General features: G+C 42.3%; 1 protein-coding gene across 2 annotated transcripts in view; it reads right to left on the reverse strand.

Moving 5' to 3' along the window:
* Nucleotides 1-8,621: 8,621 nt before the first annotated feature.
* Rnf145 (ring finger protein 145) overlaps nt 8,622-19,089 on the reverse strand; it is a 44,799-nt gene continuing 34,331 nt past the window's right edge. For both annotated transcript variants that reach the window (XM_051180901.1, XM_051180900.1), the window contains exons 8-11: nt 16,695-16,877; nt 13,564-13,711; nt 11,810-12,166; nt 8,622-9,732 (exon numbers count right to left, since the gene is read on the reverse strand). In XM_051180901.1, coding sequence (XP_051036858.1) covers nt 9,367-9,732; nt 11,810-12,166; nt 13,564-13,711; nt 16,695-16,877 — 1,054 coding nt within the window. In that variant the 3' untranslated portion in view covers nt 8,622-9,366. The remainder of the gene's footprint in view (nt 9,733-11,809; nt 12,167-13,563; nt 13,712-16,694; nt 16,878-19,089) is intronic.

The raw sequence follows: 19,089 nt of genomic DNA on the forward strand, positions 1-19,089 counted from the left end.
CTTGGTTGCCAATAAACTTCTGGGTGTGTCTGTGAGGGTGTTTTCCAGTGAGATTTCGGTGGAGAGAACACCCACCTTAAAGGTGGGTGGGACCGTTCTGAAGGCTGAACAGAAAGAAAAAGGCAAACCGAGCACCAGCATTCACACCCCTCTGCTTCCTGACTGTGGTACAGTGTCCAGGTCCTTGATACTCCTGCCACCATGCTTCTCTGGCATGGTGGACACCATCCTTTGACAATACCTCAAAACAGATCCATCCTTCCTTACATTGATTCTTGGCAAGAAAAACAACTAATATACAAAGTGAAAAATTGAACATTTGGCCCTATGTGATGATTCCTAACAGCCTCCATATTCTCTGGCTTGACATCTGTGGATTTCATTGAGAATCAAAACTAGAAAAGGAAATTATGCCTACATGGAATAGGGACAGACTTCCTCTTCTTCCCATTCCTCTCTAACCAAAAGTCTAAAAACTCTCCTCATAAGCTGCATACAGTATCAGGTATGTAAAAAGAATCAAGTGATGGATATTCCCAACTTCCTGGAGGCTCTGCATACACAGGTTCCAGATCACTTCATTCAAGGGACTAGAACTTGTTCAAGAATGTCCTGGAACCAAGCTCTCAGATACCCAGGGAAGACTGTATTTTCAATGGACACACCTGGCCAATGGTTGGTGGTTTTGTTTTCTCAACTACCATAAGCAAAGAAAAACGAAAATATGCAGATTTCAGCTGGGTGGTGGTGGTCGTGACACACACCTTTAATTCCAACACTTGGGAGGTAGAGACAGGTGGATCTCTGTGAGTTTGAGACCAACCTGGTCTACAAAGTGAGTTCCGAGACAGCCAGGACTGTTACACAGAGAAACCCTGTCAAACAAACAAACAAACAAACAAAAAAACCCAAAAAGCTAAAAAAAAAAAAGAAAATATGCAGATTTCACGCTTTTGTAAATAAACATCAAATTTCTCCACTTTGCTACTAGATTTTTAAACTTTATCCATATTTTGATGAATAAGAATCTCTTGGGTCTGGGGAAATAGTTCAGTGGCTGAAATGCTTGTCATGCAAGCATGAGGTCCTGAGTTCAGTAACCAGGTAGAATTGCCAGGTACTGTGGTGTACTGGAATCCCAGGCTGGATACAGTCAGATCCCTGGAGCTTGCTGGCTAGCCATCATAGCCTCATCAGCAAGTTCATGGTCAAAGAGAGACAAACAAACATAATGGGCCCAGAGAAATGGCTCCAGTGAAATTGTCTCCAAGCCTGGGTTTAATCTGTGAGACCCATGTAGTAGAAGCAAAAGTGTGAAATCTGTATACATTCACCTTTCTTTCATTACAGAAGTTCAGAAGAAACTCCTGCAGGTTGTCCTATGGCCCCCACACCAGCTCTCATGTTGTGGCATGTTATGTCTGCACACATACAAATAGTTAATATAACTCTTTTAGAAATTTAAGAGCGATGAATAACCCAAGAGGAAAAATACCTAAGGTTGACCTTTGATATCCACATGCATGTACGGACTCACACACACCCCACTCACAGCTATTGGCAGCATACCTATTTTTTTTTAACTTTTTAATTTTTTTCTTATTTTACATATGATACCTATTTGTTTCAAAATTTGGTTGTGTTGGTAAATTTTAACTTGGGAGCTAGAGACCTTAACTTAGGTACACCAACTTACATAGCAAGCACATTGCCTACTACTGAGCCATCTCCCATCCCGGTTGTTGTAAGATCTATGGTTGAGCGAGATGCTAACCTTGCCCACTGTGGTGGTTTGAAAGAAAATGGCCCCCATAGTGAGTGGCATTATTAGAAGGTGTGGCTTTGTTGGAGTGGGTGTGAACTTGTTGGAGGTTCCCTAGAGGAACAGAACTTGTCTACTAACAAGAGGTCTAAGAATCCAGTAGTTGTTCTATTCACAAGGCTGGCTGTCTCAGCTATTTTCAATACCACTGGAATCCCAAAGAAGTAGGCTCTAAGGCCAGTGAAGGAATGAACTTGCCAGAGAGAGTAAAGACAAGCGGACAAAGAGCAAAAGCCTCCTTTTTTCATGTCCTTTCTGTAGGCTGCCAGAAGAAAGGCCCAGATTAAAGGGGGACCTTCCCGTCTCAGATATCCAGGTGGAAGGTGGGTCTTCCCACTTCAAGTAATTTAGTTAAGAAAAATCTCTCACAGGTGTACTTAGCTGCGTGGGTTTTAGTTAATTCCAGATGTAGTCAAATTAATAATCAAGAATGCCCATCACTAACTCCTACCATTTTTCATACAAGGGTCAAAACCAAGTTTGTGTGATGTACAATCTTGCAAGATTCTAAATGGTTGGCAACTAGTGAATTTTTTTTTCAGTGTTTAGGATCAAGCCCATGGCCTTGTACATTCTAAACAAGCACTCTACCACTGAACTACATTCATAGCCCTCAAATGTTTGTGTGTTGACTGGCTTAATATCTTAAAATTGGGACTGGAGAGATGGCTCAGTGGTTAAGAGCACATATTGTTCTTGTAGAGGACCAGAATTTGTTTCCCAACACCCAGGGTGCTCACTCTTGTCTGGAACTCTAGCTCCACACTTATGGCTTACACACACACACACACACACACACACACACACACACACACACACACGAGACAGAAACACAATTCAAAAAAGAAAAATGCATCTTAAAAAAATAACTGAAAATGCCCTATTGAAACCAAACAACAAATCGGAGCAGAATCCACCAGCTGATGCTGATCTCAAGTCTGACACGGACTTTAGAAACTGAAATTAGTTAAGACAATCAAAAACCACCCACAGAAACAAATTCATCTAGTTGGTGTGCAATTATATACTCGGCTTCTAAATTAAGAGTTTTGCACCCCACGTTAAGTTCAATTGCTTGACCAGTTGATTGTGCAGAGCTTAGACTCCTAGCTATTTGATACAGCACATTAAAAATACATGAAGCTCATTAGTTTTAGTCATTGATGAAGATTTAAAATGCAAATAAAAGCCAAATGCCACCTCAGTGACTTTTTTCCCTAGCAAGCAGAAGCCCAGAAAAACAAGTGCCAAGGCCCACACAGAGAAGAGAGGGGAAGGTGGGCTCTCGCCTCTCCACAGGTGCCTCAGCCTACGCAGGTGGTCTCCCACAGCCTGGGAGCAGTAATGGCCATCAAAGGAGGGGGAAGCCAGTGGGGCTCACTGCCGCTCAGAGACCTCTGAGCCGACTTTGACTTGGCAAGTTTTCATCTGGAAAGTAAGAGGATCTCCAACCCTAACAGGTTCCCTGGAGATTATTTCCAGCTAAATTGGAACCCCCCTTTTTTCTTATCTGAGAATATACAAAACAATAGAAGAGAGAGGTGGGTATTGCTTACATTAATAATAGGAAAACAACAGGCCAGCCAAGATTCACCAGAAGCAGATTAGAATACCTGTGGCCTGAATTTAGGGTGATGAGGAGGAGGGGGGAGTCATACCTGTGTAGCTGAGTCTACAAGTCTGACTGATTAAATGTCATGATGGTAGAGATCCAGATGTTGCAGATCCACAGGCAAAGTTATCTTAGGCTATCTGGAGTCCCCTCAGTAGTCCTTATTGCCCACTTGTGTCTGACCTCTCATCCTTCAATCAGGTGAAATTTCTAGCAGGTAATCTTGGCAGACCACCATCTTCCACCAACCTAAAAGTTAAGGATATCATCACTCAATGTCTAAAACCTGTAACAGGGATGGCCCTGCATTGCTGCAAACCACCCACCTAATGTTCCTACCAATGTAGTTGAAAAATGGCTTGGTTGTGCCCTTCCTTTGTTCTGGGACTATAAAGAGCTCTTGTGGCCACTTCCATGGTGGAATATGTCACTTCCATGATGGACACGTGACCCAAACTCATGCTACCCTCACTCCTGTTTGGTTCTGCATAAACTCTGATTTTTAAAATTTTCACTACTTTCAAAATTTTTGATGTATTTGATCATATTTATATCCCCCTGCCCAAATCCACCCCAACCCCTACTATTCCCCCAACTGCATGTCTTCAAAAAAAAAAAAAAAATAGCCCATTGAATCCCATTTGTGCCGTCCATATACTCCAGGGTGTGGGGTCATCTGCTGGAGCATGGTGACCTACCAGGGCCACACTTCTAAAGCAAACTGACTTCCCTACCACCCCTCAGAAGCTTCCAGCTTCCTATAACAAATCAGTTATGGGCCAAGGTTTGAGAACTTCTTCCCCCTCTATACTGATGGTGACTGGCTTGGTCTTTTGCTTGTCATGACCAGAAAGAACTGCCTCACTGCCATTCAAAATAAACTCTTCTTCTTTGCATAAGAGCTGTGTTTTGCACCCACACCCCAGGAGAGAAATAAACAAGGCTCTGATACACCATGACCCCAAGATTTACTATCCTCACTAGAAGCCTAACTTTCTAAAACTGTACCTTGCACACATTGTGCGGCCAAGTGCAGAATGCATGTAGGGGAGAAATACAACGATGCTCTGGGTGGCCAAAAGACCAAAAGTTCCATAATTTGCTTGCTTTAAGTATTTATGGCTGCTTTTTTAACCAAGTGTTACCCATAATGCTTTTGAAAGCCGTACCATTCTCCGTTTCTAAAGACAAAGCCAAGGAGAAGCAGGTGAGGCTTAACTGATATATCACAAAATTGTTTGACATGTATTTCAAAACCAGAAGCCTATGGCAGGCAGTAGACTTCCTAAAACATAGATCATCTTTGGGTGGGGAGGCATGCTTGTTGGTAGGGATGAATTCTGTTATCATCAAACATGAAACAAGCCCAGTATTCCTAAATGAGATTATGTGTGAGTTTTACTCTTTAAGTCCCTACTTCCCAAACAACCAGTATGTAAAAGCAGAAAATATTTATACATGTAAGTTGATATCCTGGCAGGGTACCAACACCTGTGTTCAGGCAGATACTTAGACAGCTCAAAGGGCCTGTGTCTTGTGGCTATGTCATTCGCTATGTGGCAAGTAAGAACTCTGTACGAATGTACAAGCTTTCCCTTTTAAGCGAGTGCCTCCCACCTGTTCGCCCTTTCCCCTTCCCCTTTCATCTCTGTTGGCCAACACCCACCACTCCCTTCGCTCCCTTTCGCCAATAAACTCCTCCACGTGGGTTTTGTTGAGTTTTGTGGTTCATGTTTCATTGCCCACAGCTGCAACAAGCAACAACATGTAGCACCTAATATATCTTTAAAAATATGCCATGCTCCAGTGGAAGACCACACTTACAAGAATATATTAGTGGCACAAATTGATTTTGAAGGATTTTTTTTTTCTTTTTTTAAGACAAAATGTTGGGTAGATAGAGGAGGGCTGGATCTGGGAAGAGCTGGGAAAGGGCGCATATGATCAAAACACACTTTATGAAACTGAAACTGTCAAAGGGCACCCACCCACCCACACACACACACCCAACCCCTCACACACACATGTGATGGGGGTGTAGAGAAGAAATCCAAACTCAAACCATGGGCTTCAGGAGCTCCACACTCAGTCCAGTGCCTGGAAGCCAGACCCTGGAGTGACTATGCTGACTTTGTGACTTTAAAACAAGTTTTAGAAAATGGAAAAACACCATAAAGTAGAAATCCATGGTGTTAACTAGCTTAAGAATGTTTACCAGTGAGCAATCAATTTAAGGTCCAGGTTCATAATCTGATATAAAAAAAATATATGTTTTTTGAGCATACTAGTCACAAGGGACTTTAAGCTCTATAAAACACAGAATTGTTTACTTTATCTAAGTATAATTGAAGGTGAATTTTATTTACTTTTTCTGTAATTGGATGGTTAAACTTCAGTAGGTCTTCCCGAAGGTATTAACAAAAAACGACTAGAGGGTTGGCAAGATGGCTGCTGGGGTGGGGGCAGGGAGACACTTGCCACTGAAGTCTGACAACTTGAGTTCAATTCCTGAGACCCACCTAGTAGGAGGACTGACTCCCATGGGTTGTCCCTGAATCCCCACATTTGTGCTGAACACACACACACACACACACACACACACACACACACACACACACACACACGTAACTTTAGAAACAAGGGAGGGTAAGATAGCTTAATAGCTGTAACCTACAAGATGGGAGGAACTCACAGCCACAGCGCTGAATTGTCTGACATAATATTCCAGCGTATCAGAACAAGGAACATTAAGTCAAAGGTTCCCAATAGTTTGATGGAATCAGAAGTAAACTTTTGTAAAACATGTACTAATAAAATTAATTGTTGCCACACTAGAGTGCTGGCTAATGAGAGCACCTGTCCAAGCCTTGGCAGCCAACTTCAGGATATAACAGCCACTGCAGCCAGGAGATGCTGAGTGGTGATGGCATCTGTCCTGTCAGTGTCCTACTGCTGTGAGGAGACACAATGACCATGGTAACTCTTACAAAGTAAACATTTAATTGGGGCTGGCTTACAGCTTCAGAGGTTTAGTTCATTACTGCCACATTGCGAAGCATGGTGGTATGCAGACAGACACTGTGCTAGAGGAGACCCAGAGTTCTAGATCCAGTCAGGCTGGCAGCAGGGAGAGAGAGCGAGCTACTGAGCTGGACTTGAGCATTTGAAACCCCAAATGACACACATCATCCAACAAGGCCACACCCCCTCATCTTGTCAAGTGGTACCACTCCCTAATGATCAGGCATTCAAATACATAAGCCTATGGGGGGAGGGGGTCATTTCTATTCAAACCACCAGAGTGACCCTGCCTGGGACAAGAATGCAACTATTACACCTCTCCGTTCTGTCCTCCCCTTGGTGTGACCACCCAGGAAGGATCAGGAGTGCATGTTTCAGCCAACATGAGCTCCGCCTCACACAGATGCATGAAGGATAAGCAGTGTTTTAAAACCACTGTAATGCTCAGGTTTCTCTCACTACAGTATGAAGCAAAAGATGCAGTTTTAATTACGGGCTGAAAGGCTTCATCGGACTTGGTACAGTGTGTTACACACTGTGAGCCTGACATTCAGCCTTCCTTATGACTGTGTGAGCTCCTTCGGATAACAGGTTTCAGCAAGTTGTCATAAAGTTACTTGTGTGAACAGGTAAGTGTGGTAGGCATGCCACACGTGACTCCAACTGGGGGTACCAGTGTGTGTGTGTGTATGAACATGTATATATACCACACTGAACATTATTAAACTCCAGACCAGCCTACCTACTTCTTTAACAGTAACTGCACCACCACTAGGGGGAGGCATGTGCTGCATTTTCTCACAAGCTCACTAAAAAGATGGGAGAAACATTACATGTAGCTGGATAGAACAGAATGACCTGGGAAATCTCAAGTGCATTTTACATTGCCTCCACAGATGATTCAATAGTTTTGAATTGATGACCGGAGATTTGGGGGGGAGGGTTGTCAGGTTGTTTTCTTCTATTTTTCAAAAGCTCCCAGGTGCCTCTGATATAGGTCTGAGTATGCCTACCACCAGGGTGCAGGAGTCACATCACTGAGGAGGGAGCAGAAAACATGGGCACACCAAAGGGTGAGGAGGAGAGGACATGACACGGTCGCTGTACTTATGGATGTACTATGGTTCTGGTTACCTGCACAAGATGAAGCCAGAAAAAAAAAAGCCAGCACTCCAACAGGCAGTACAAATTAGACTCAGTGGTTATTGGGAAAAGGAAGAGAACACAAAGAGTTGCCCGCCCCCCCCTCCCTGGTCGGGGGTGGAAGGGGTGGAGGGGGGAGAATAGGAGGTGGGAGTTGGGGGCTGTAAGATCAAGATACACTGTTTGAATGCATGGAATTCAAAGAATAATTAAAGATGTGATATTTAATATATTTCACTGGTCATGGCTTGTTCCTTTAACACCCCAGCACTTGGGAGGCAAAGGATCTTTCTGAGTTCAAGGACAGATGTTTTACATATCAAGTTCCAGGCCAACCAAGCATACACGGTCTGAAATCAACCAACCAAACAACTGGGCCTTCTCACTGAAGTTTGTTATCGGCAGAGCCATCTGTGATGAGAGAACACACGAATCCAGTGAGTTCAGAAGAGAAACTCCATGGAGGGGAATATCAACAGAACACTCGCTAACACAAACATGTCACAGGAATACAACTCAGTTATCTTCAAATTTAAATTTATTAAGACATTCAGCTATGTCTGTCAGTCTACATCCAAATTTGCTATTAAAAAAAAAGAAAAAGAAAAAGAAAACCACATCCCACATCAGAATACCAAGTCTGAAATACACCTTTTTGAGCCAAGCTTATTGTATAAATAAATGACTAGTTTCTTTTCATATCAAAATCCCATAAAAAAATTACAGCCCCCCCTCCCCAGTTCTACCTGTAGCCATGATGAATGTAAAAATTTAAATATGACACATCCTTGTCAAAGAAAGGGTGCAAAGTCTATTAACAGCTTTAAAGGTGGCATTTGCAGGGTGGGGTCATACACTAGGTACTCATTCCCAAAGTGCAAATGCTGCCAGGATTTAACACTGCTTTTCATTCAGCTTCGAGAATTAAACATTACACAGATTCAAGAGTACACCCAGGGCCTCCATCAGTACCCTAAAGCCCCTCCCACTTTGGCCTCCTTTTTAAAAGTGGACTCCAAAGTGTTCATTAGAGTTTTAGTTTACTTCACACAGCCAACAAAGTATACGATGTATTAACAAAAGTTCCATATACATCAAAATATGAAGACTCCAGCATCAAGATCAAGGGTCTCAGGTGACATGAATGCCCCCGATAGGCCCAGTGCCTGCCCACCCCTTCTCTGAAGCACATGGTGATGGACATGTGCCTCCATCTTAGAATACAATCAATGCATCTACGTCTTTGATTTCACTGCGGTGTTGTAGAAAACGCCAGAATCACTTGGTGGTTCCAATCCACTGAGGGTCAGGGGAGCGGAGGAAAGGGCTGATCATCACCCATACTTTATAACCAGAGTGACCCTGTCCCACGGGAAGGGAAAAGCCAGTTCCACTTTTGCCCGCATCTTCTCTTGAAGACCTCCAGGTCTTTGTCCTCTCGGCCCCTTTCAAACATTCAAACCTGATTTCATTATCCTTCGCAAATCAGGGGCTGCTCCTGAAGTTGCTGAGGTTGAATTTTCTTGGCAAACCTCTATAAAACATCAGCATATAAATACATGTTGATTAGTGTACATTGCAAAATTTCTCCTTCTACAACACCAAGTGGGGTGGAAAGCAGGTGGTGTCCACTGAGTACCCCTGGAATAGATCCTTGGAATGTCAGGGCCCTGCCCAATCCTCTCCTACATTCACTCCTCCGATCTGAGCATGATCTCCACCTCGGGTGGCCTTCTCCACAGTGCAGGGCTCCAAGCCTACTTCTCCTCTAGGCGGACTCAACAGGACAGGTTTCACCTTTTGCACTCTGAAGATCCTCTCTGGGGTCAGCAGCCCCTTCCTGGCTAGTGGAGCTTCTGTTGATGTGTTCACTACTGTCCCCAGAACCTTCCTGTGTTCCAGTCCCTGGCGGACGCTCATGGTCAGGGGGTTCAGGACCTTCCTGACGTACAATGTTCTGCTCAGCCCCAGCAGGAGGCTGTGGAGCCTGCTCTGTCCCCAATCCCGGTTGCTGGGAGGAGTTCTTGAGGTGGCAGTGACACAGAGGGCAGGTATCCTGGACATACAGCCATTTCTTAAGACATCCTGCATGGAAGAAATGACTGCAAGGCGTGATCACAGCAGATTTCATGTCCTAAAAGAGAGGTTGAAAAAGGCACCTCAGAAATGGCAACCATTTAACTTTTTGAATGCTACCTCTAAGAGCTCTGACTCCATCCAACATCTCTTCGTAGTGCAAACAAAACCTGCAGCCCAGATCCAGAGTAATCTAATAAAACTGCTGCTCTTATACAGTAAAGTAAGAGCCACTGTGGATACTAAAACAAGGAGTAAAATCCAAATGAGGAACTTCTAAACAAGAAACACAAAGGTTGCACTATATAGTACAAAGATGTGAGCCATTGGTAAAGACAAGAATAATTATAACCTCAGAAAAATCTAACACAGACAGGACTTTTTCCACAATTATGTGCCAATGCAGCTAGAGACTATTCCATGATGAAACTATATGCAAGGAGACAAAATTCAGCCATGGAACACCAGAGTATTGGCAAGGAAATGGCAATCATATCAGGGTCAATGTGCAGACATGTTAAAATTGCTCTGTGTAAACCAGCACTCCAGTAGTTTCACCCTATTCTTGGGCTGTACCAGACCTCCTAAGTCAGAAAATCTGAACCAGGACCCATAAATCTATACTTAGAACAAGTTCCTCATATGACTTTTAGGTGCTCAAGTTTGACAATTGTAGGAACAAATGATGATACCTTCTTTTGGTATTAATATTCCTTGGGGAGGAGGGCCTAAGACAGGAATTTAAATTTTGAGGATTTTTTTTTAACTACTGTTTAATATCCACACACAAGGAAGTGTGATCATCCCCCAAATTCCTTGCCAAGTGCTGGTAACACCCGGGAGTCAACTTTGAAGCAGGGAGCCATCCATCCACACAAAAGCAGCCAGCCGGGAAGCTAAGCAACTACACTCTCGTGTTCCATGTGTGAGCAGCAGGTAGTTCCAGCACCTCAAAAAAAGTGATGTGACAAGAGGGGGCACAAAAAGAGGACCCTTGAACCTCAACACAGGATATATAGACACTGGCTTCAGACGCTGACTGTGCCAAACTTGGTTTTCCTGTGCTTTGCTCTGAGGACAGTAAGGCTACAAAAGACATGGAGTCCACGTCAAAAACAAAGAATTATGGATCATGACTAGGCTCAGGATCACCATGCTCCTTCTCAGAGCACTCAAATGGTGGCTTTTGTGTTACTACGAGAAAAACTCGTATCACTGGTGGTTTTACGCATGCGCACGCACACACGAACACACACACCCCCCTACCTACCTACCCACTGCATCTGAACTACAAGGCAGCCCTGCACACACACACTGCCACTATTATCTACAGCTGTCTTTGACCAGCCTACACTCCCAGTGATTTTACAAGGAGCCTGGTTGCAGCTGTTGCCAGGTAATTTTGTCCACACCTCCAGCAGTGCAGCTTAATACTAAATGCTGCTACTCAGTCCTCCCACAGGTGACTGGGGCCCAAACTCTCTAGTCTTCATAAATTTCTAAGATGACTTAAAATTACCTTTCATTTGTACTAGAGGGCAACCATCATATTGATGTGAGGCAGCTGCTATGGACAGCAGGCTATCCATCCATCCAGCTTCAACAGTAAGTACTCTTACACTCTGCCTCTACCAAGACCCCAAACCTTACAGAAGTAGAACTCTCTGATAGAGAACAGCATTTACTCTTCATCAATTTTAAGTGCAGACACTTCCTCCCCACCCAGAAGATACCAGGAAAAGTCAGAATTTTGGCACACCACTTTTCAGAAGTTGCTGACTCCTGATTGCTAGGATATACTTAGTCATACACATATATGAACACCGTGTCTCTGTGTGTATTCAGTAGGAAATATAAAATACACTTAACCTGTTTTTCCTTTATTTATGGGTGAGCAATAATGTTGAAAACAACAATAATTAGAACTCGAAAGGCTACATTAAAACTGAACTTAGAAGTAAAATGGACATATTTTTAATCAGGTCTTTAATAATCTCATCTATGAACCCCATTATTCTTTTCCAAATCCAAAAGTTAACTGTGCCTGGACATTTACGTTGAAACTGGTTCATGCTGCACTCCCCAAGGGCTACCACACCTGACCCACCCATACAGACTGCCACTGAGCAGGTCACCTGATAACAGATGGCACAGATATCATTGTGCTTCTCCAGCTGTTCTTTTGTGGCTACTGGGAGAGACTTAATCTTATTCACAGCATCCCTGCGGAGTAGGAAGCTCTTCCAGCCCAGCTGGGCACGAAGCCACACATTGTAATAGGAATGGATGAAGATGATCATGGAGCCCATCACAGTCCACTCTCCGAAGATGGTCTCTGAGACGCCGTAGGCCACCACACAAAGGGCCACAAGAAACTCCAGCAGGCGGTAAGTGCCGTTCACATAGTAGATGACATCGTCCATGTTTTCCACGGGCTCTTTGCGGAATTCCTCAACCATAAATAAGACATAAATAAAAAGTGTTCCCAGAACCTGGAAAAAAATGTGTGTATATTGTCAGAATGTGATCATAAGAAAACAATCTCCCTAAGTCTAAAGTAATAACACACTCTTGGTTCTTTTAGTGTACCATATTTAAAATCTCAAGTGTACCTAGGGAAGAGTAAAATATAAAAACACGGCCCAAAGAGACAAAGGCGGTGCACCGTGCGGGTGATGGTAACCAGGTACTGAGTCGGCAGAAGGCACACAGTCAGAGCGGCATTCTCAATATGATTCAAGGAGAATCAGTCTCCTCAGGCTCATCCAATCCCATCAATTCTCCCTTGACCTTCATCCCTCTGCTCCTCATCTCTCAAAACACTTCTTCTACAAGGAACAGCAACAAAAATGTCTTTTCCAGGACCCTGCTTCCTTTCCCTTCTTACTGACTATGCAGGGAGTCCTCCATACATCACAATGAGCTTGCTATGTCTCTCTGTGCTACATACTATGCATGTTTATAATATACATCATGTGTGTGCATACTTATATACCATATATGTGTGTATATATGTGTATGTGTGTATATATATATATATACACACACATATACATATGGTATTTTTAAGTAGACATTTACTTTGAAAAGCCCATCCTAAACAAGCTCCAAGATATTTTAGTGTTATGATTTCTTATCAATTTAAGAATTGGAAGACAACCCTGTATCATACCATTTTAAGAAGATAAACCGAAAGGCTTAATTATACTGACTTTAAAAATGCACTTTTGTCAAGATGGCACCAAAAACAAAGAAAGAGGCCTCTACCCCCTCCCAAAGCCAAAAGGACGGCCCTGAAAGCCAAGTAAGTCGATCATGACGGAAGGCAGGCCTAATACCCTCACAAAAAGCTTGCCCACAATTAATATGCTTGAGCACTGGGCCACCACTGCTCCCCTGACCCTGGGTCAGCCATGAAGATTGAAGGCAAGGCATGGTGCACTTGTGTTCACTTTGGATGTCAAGGTCAAAAAGAGTCAGAGCAAACCCGCTGTGTAAAAACTCCATGACACCAGAGTGGCCAAAGTCAACGCCCTGCCCGGTCTGGACTGAGAGAAGGCCAGGGTTCGGCTCGCGCAGGATTATGATGATTCAGATGATGGCTAATTCCCACTATAATTTTGTCTTCACCATGAAAAAAGCAAAACAAAATGTTTAAATCATTACCACAAATGGGAAACCACACGCTTTAGGTAACACATACTAAAACATGTTTCTTTGTGATATGTAAACTTCATGCTTGTCATCATAGAGAAATTTTTATCCCCTCTCAAAAAAAAAAAAAACCAATAGTATACAGATATGTCTACCTAGCATTTTTACAACCACCTGTACTCTTGGAAGTACAAAGTGACGGTCACCTGAACCCCCTCACTCATCCTCAGCTCACCTGGAGAGAGGTCAGGATGCTGCTGGAGATGATGATGAGAAGCCAAAAGTCCATGTGGAAGAACTGGCAAATCATGTAGGCCATGTATGCAGGGAACACAAGGAGGAACAAGCAGAGGCTCACAGCACGGAAGTGTTTCCACAAACTCCTGGTAAGACACAAGGGTCTCTTACAGTCAAGGCATCCATCAACTGCTTCCTCACCACAGAGGTGAGAGTACGAAGGCCATTCCTTAGTTCTGCAGTCACTTTTGGTGGGTTACAATTTTCTCATGACTTTTCCCATTCATTGTAGCTACTGCTGTCCTCTTACTATTGTGGACCACTGCAGGTGGACCAATGGGTTAGGGGGAGGCCAAGACCATCAGGCAAGTCTTCTTCCCTAAGTTCCCTTTGCATTTTGTTCTGGTACAGGGAGAAACAAGGGCAAGGCTGGTTTAGCATCTTGAAGGGATGCAGAAACACCTGCTAGTCAGTTCTTGTTGAACTGCCATTAAGGGATTGTGTGTGTGTGTGTGTGTGTGTGTGTGTGTGTGTGTGTGTGTGTGTGTGTGTGTGTGTGCGCACGTATCTTTTACAAGCTTTCCATAGTAATCTACCATTTCCATTAATACACAAAATTAATGTAATCTTAAAAAAGACACTGTCAGAAACAACAAAATACTGACTGTAGTTAGGTCAAAGCAGCCTGAATTTTAGCTTTGTGCAAAAAAAAAAAAATTTATTTTAACTGAGTCCGCTCTTAAATACCTGACATTATTCATGGAGAAACCTTGAATTTCAAGATAAAATCTGCAGTAGCTGTAATTAATGACAATCACTAAGATTAACTGAGACAAACCGAGAACAGGTGCACCCGCAAACTGACTTTTCCAGCTACAGTTCCTTTTAAGAGAATTTTAAAAATTATTTGTCCATGCCAATAATGGAACACTTGAGCAAAGTTGACAAACTCTAATTAAAATGCTATTTTGAATTATTTTATAAACCTGATCTCACAATTCTGCCTCCCAAGAGACTACTTCCTCCAAGCAATAGATTCAAATAGAGTTCTAGAACCAATCATCAAAATGTAGATGGAATATGGATGGAAAAAAACAGTGATACTGAATTTTAACCAGCTTTCTATGGAATTTCTTTGCATGAACTGCAAACCATACTAGTGTAATTAGTTTTGTGTGTTTGTTTTGTGGTGCCAGATACTGAATTAAAGGTTCCAAACATTATAAGCAAGTCCTCTACCACTAAGCCAATGCTCCCAGTATGCAAAGTAGTGTTTTTAGCGGGGCACTGGTGGTGCTTGCCTTTAATCCCAGCACTTGGGAGGCAGAGGCAGGTGGATCTCTGTGAGTTCAAGATCATCCTGGTCTTCAGAGCGAGATCCAGGACAGGCTCCAAAGCAATACAGAGAAACCCTGTCTCAAAAAACCAAAACAAAACAAAGCAAAATAGTGCTTTGGGGTTTAGGTCTTTAAAAAATTTATGGCTGCAGCCATGTCTTCATCAGTTCAGTTGTTAGAGTACTTGGCTAATATTTATAGAAAAGCATGCTGGGGCTGCATGTCTATAATTTCAGCAGCAGAAGTGGGGACATAATACTAGAGGGTCCTGGGGGCTGGACAGACAGGCAATCTAGCCAATCAGTGAGCTTCAGGTTCAGTAAGAGAGCCTGATCCAACATCTGTCGACCTCTGTCCACCACTCTCAAGCACACAAGACAAATACACATGTGCACATGTATACTCACATAGACACACGAGCACACACGCAGACACACACAGGCATGTATGCATGGGAGAATAACTCTGATCTGATATCAACCTCTGGCCTCTACACAAGTGAATGCATACCTGCATATACTCCATACAAGAATAAACAAAAAATTTTTAAATAATAAATATAAATATAATTTCAAATTTTCCTTAAGACCAAATGTACAGATACAGCTACCAATTTTATTTGGTCCCATATGGCATCAAAAATCTCCATTAGATCATCTTTCCATATGTTGCAAGTTCTTAAAAGACCATCCAGAAGGCTCCAATTCTGTAGGTTCCTGTGCTTATAAACCCTACTCTTTTTCATTTGCATTTTCCCCTAATGCTTTGTCTTCTCTAACCAGCATTACATAGGATAAAATCACACATTATCTCATACATTTATTGGGTACTCTTATACCAAGGCTGGGGAGATGGAGCAGTGGATAAAGCATTGGCTGTGCAGGTTTGAGGAATAAAGTACTGATTCCCCAGGAAGTAACTGCCTATACACACAGAGCTCAGGAGATGGTGACCAGATTCCCCAAGGCAAGGGGGCTGACTAGACTAACTCACCCATTGTTGGGGCCCAGAAAGATGACTCTGGCTTAAGGTCAGAGAGTTCAAAACTTTATTCTTCCAAGGTTAAAGTCGGAAGACCTAAAGGTCTAAGGCATGGCTAGTGTAGGATGTTTGGTTTTGGTTGTGAATGTCTTATCTAAATAACAAGAGACTGGCTCTGAGGTGTGGTTACTCTTAACCCTCAAGGCTAGATAATGAGAAATTTAGTCTAAGGTGTGGTTATCAAATGTTTAGAGAATTAAGGAAAGTCTGTTTCTTCCTTGTACCTTAATAAAGAAGTCTTTTGTCATGTTCCCCTTTTTGGTTGGGGTATTTAAGAATGCTGAAGAATAAACTTGGGGTGTTTAGTATTCACTGTAATTGCCCTCCTGACTCTATTCTGTGTCTATGTCTTTTCCTTAGCATCTTTACCTGATGTTTCTCAATCCACACTCCCCCCTCTCAGGCACCAAGTTGGGTTCCTACAGATTGGCACCACAAAGTGGGGCTACTATAGATGGCTACTATAACCCATCAAACTCTCATTCTGTCAATTAGGTGGATAAGAACCTAGGAAGACACCCAGCATTCATCTCTGCCTCAACAGGTAGAGGTGCACACACAGGCAAATACAACACATGAACAACATACAAAGACACAGAATCAAAACCTTCATAGCAAGAAGTAAGTCTCCAAGTGAACAGCACGTTTCTATCCATTCCCCCTCCCCAAACACTGACCCCTTCATTCTACAGGCAGTATGTGGGAAGAGTATTACATCGATAGAATCAAAGAGGATGAGGGTATTCCTTACTTGTCTCTGGATGCTCCCAGTGCCAAAACAATAGGATCCGCAATCTCTAACATAGACTGCAGGATAGAGGCCACAACGATAAAGAGGATGATGCTGAGTAGAAATGCTCGGTGAACCACTTGAAGCTCTATGAGGCCAGTCTGCACTGCCAGGATCAGCAGAGTGACTCCTTCTGTCATCCCCCTGGCAGGTAGACATGTGCTGAAGTTAATTCATATTCCAACCACCAACTTATTCCAAGAAGACACTCTAAAGGCTTTGGCTGCTGATTCCATACTTTTAAATCTATTCTGACATTTCAGGTTAAAATCCTACCTGTATGCAAAGTGACTGCGTGTCCCACTGCCTCAATGTGGCAGGGCACACTGATGTACACACATCCCTACATGTTCAAAAGCATGCTGTGAGTTTACCATCCAATGAAAGAAAGAAAAAAGAAACTTCTATAATATATAAGCAATTCCTAAGCAATTGCCACTAAGAGAGAGCTTTATGCTTTCTGCCAATGGAGTATGCAGATTTACACAGCAGTTATATACTGACACAAACATGTACACACACACACACACACACACACACACACGCTAAATGTAAAATTATTTACTCAAAAAAATTTTTTTTTTTTTTTTTTTTTGCTTCTTGGAGAAGAAAATATCCCTTTAAGCCAGGTGTTAGTGGCGCACACCTTTAATCCCATCCCAGCACTTGGGAGGCAGAGGCAGGAGGATCTCTGTGAGTTGGAGGCCAGCCTGGTCTACAGAGCTAGTTCCAGGACAAGCTCTAAAGCAATACAGAGAAACTGTCTCAAAAACCAAAAAAAAAAAAAAAAAAAAAAAAAAAAAAAAACCAAGACAAGAAGCAGTAGACAGCAACAGCATAGACAGAGACAAATCTTTTTGCAATTAATTTTTATGACTTTATAATAATAATAATATTCTATTGGTTTGGTTCATGAAAACAAAACAATTCTTATGAGAAATGAAAACAAAGCTATTCTTATGAGCAACGATAAGCATCATTTTAAAGACTATTTAGAAAATACTTCAAAATGTGACTGTACTGCACAGTTCGGTGGAATGTGTGGGAAGGCAAACACACCAATTTGGACATTATACTCAGGTAAAATCTTAATGGAGACAACTTGCTAATAAATTAATGAATATTGAAGTATAATTTACAAATCTGTCAACTCAACAATCCTACTGGTAATCATTGACTTTACAGATGGTCTACACAAAAATGAAAGCCTCTGATAAAGAAAACAGCCAATAATGGAATATGCTCTCTAACACCAAGCTTCTCTAACAGATGCACCCAGCAAAACCAGGACCCCAAACACCTGTGGGGCCAATGTCCTGGTATCTTCAACAAATAAAACACAGCAGAAAAATAAGAACATCGGGAATCTAAATATCAACGAGGCTCAAAGTGGATCAGTCAAGTGCAACATGGATCTTATTTGGATCCTGAGAAAAGTATTAAAAAAAAAAAAAAAAAAAAAAAATCCAGGGACCTGGAGAGATGGCTCAGAGGTTAAGAGCACTGACTGCTCTTCCAGATGTCCTGAGTTCAATTCCCAGCAACCACATGGTTGCTTTGGGGCCCTCTTCTGGTGTGCAGGCTGAACACTGCACACATAATACATAAATAAATCTTAAAAAATAAATCCAGTAACAGAATTTGAATAACTGAATATCAAAGGCTCTTATACTAGGAATGGAGATTTGACCTGAGCTATACCTTTGTGAAGACATTTACAGATGGGCTGGAAAGATAGCTCAGTTGTTAGGAGCAATGGCTGCTCTTCCAGAGGACCTGGGTTCAACTCCCAGCACCCACAAGACAGCTTACATCTATCTATTATTCCAGCCCTAGGGAATCAGATGCCCTCTTCTGCCCGTTTTAGACATCAGACATGTACATGCTACAGACATGCAGGCAGGCAAAACACACACACCTACACACAGACACATTTTAATCACAGACTAAAAAAACTTTTTAGAAGCAAAATTATGATATTATATGTGGGATTTTTCTCCAAGAATTTTCAGCTAAGCAGAAATTAATTGCTCTGCATTCTCATCAAGTCATCCTTTTTGACAGTTAGGGGAGTTTTGCTAAAATAGGCATGCACACACCCCAAAAATAAAAACAGAAAATCCTTGGAATAAAGTATCACAGAAATGAAATTTTAACAGGAGGACGAATGCTTCAAATGGGAAAATCTAGAAAACCAAAATATCCAATATTCATAATATACATATAATTAAATGCATGTTACACTGGAATTCTGTTACTTTTGTTTTTTTATAGTGATTCAATCCTAAAACTCCATTTTCTCTAAAACTCATCACTGACATTCATGATTATCAATTCAGATCACATGTGACCAGTT

The sequence above is a fragment of the Phodopus roborovskii genome, unplaced genomic scaffold (genome assembly GCF_943737965.1).
Source record: "Phodopus roborovskii unplaced genomic scaffold, PHOROB, whole genome shotgun sequence".
NCBI lineage: Eukaryota > Metazoa > Chordata > Mammalia > Rodentia > Cricetidae > Phodopus > Phodopus roborovskii.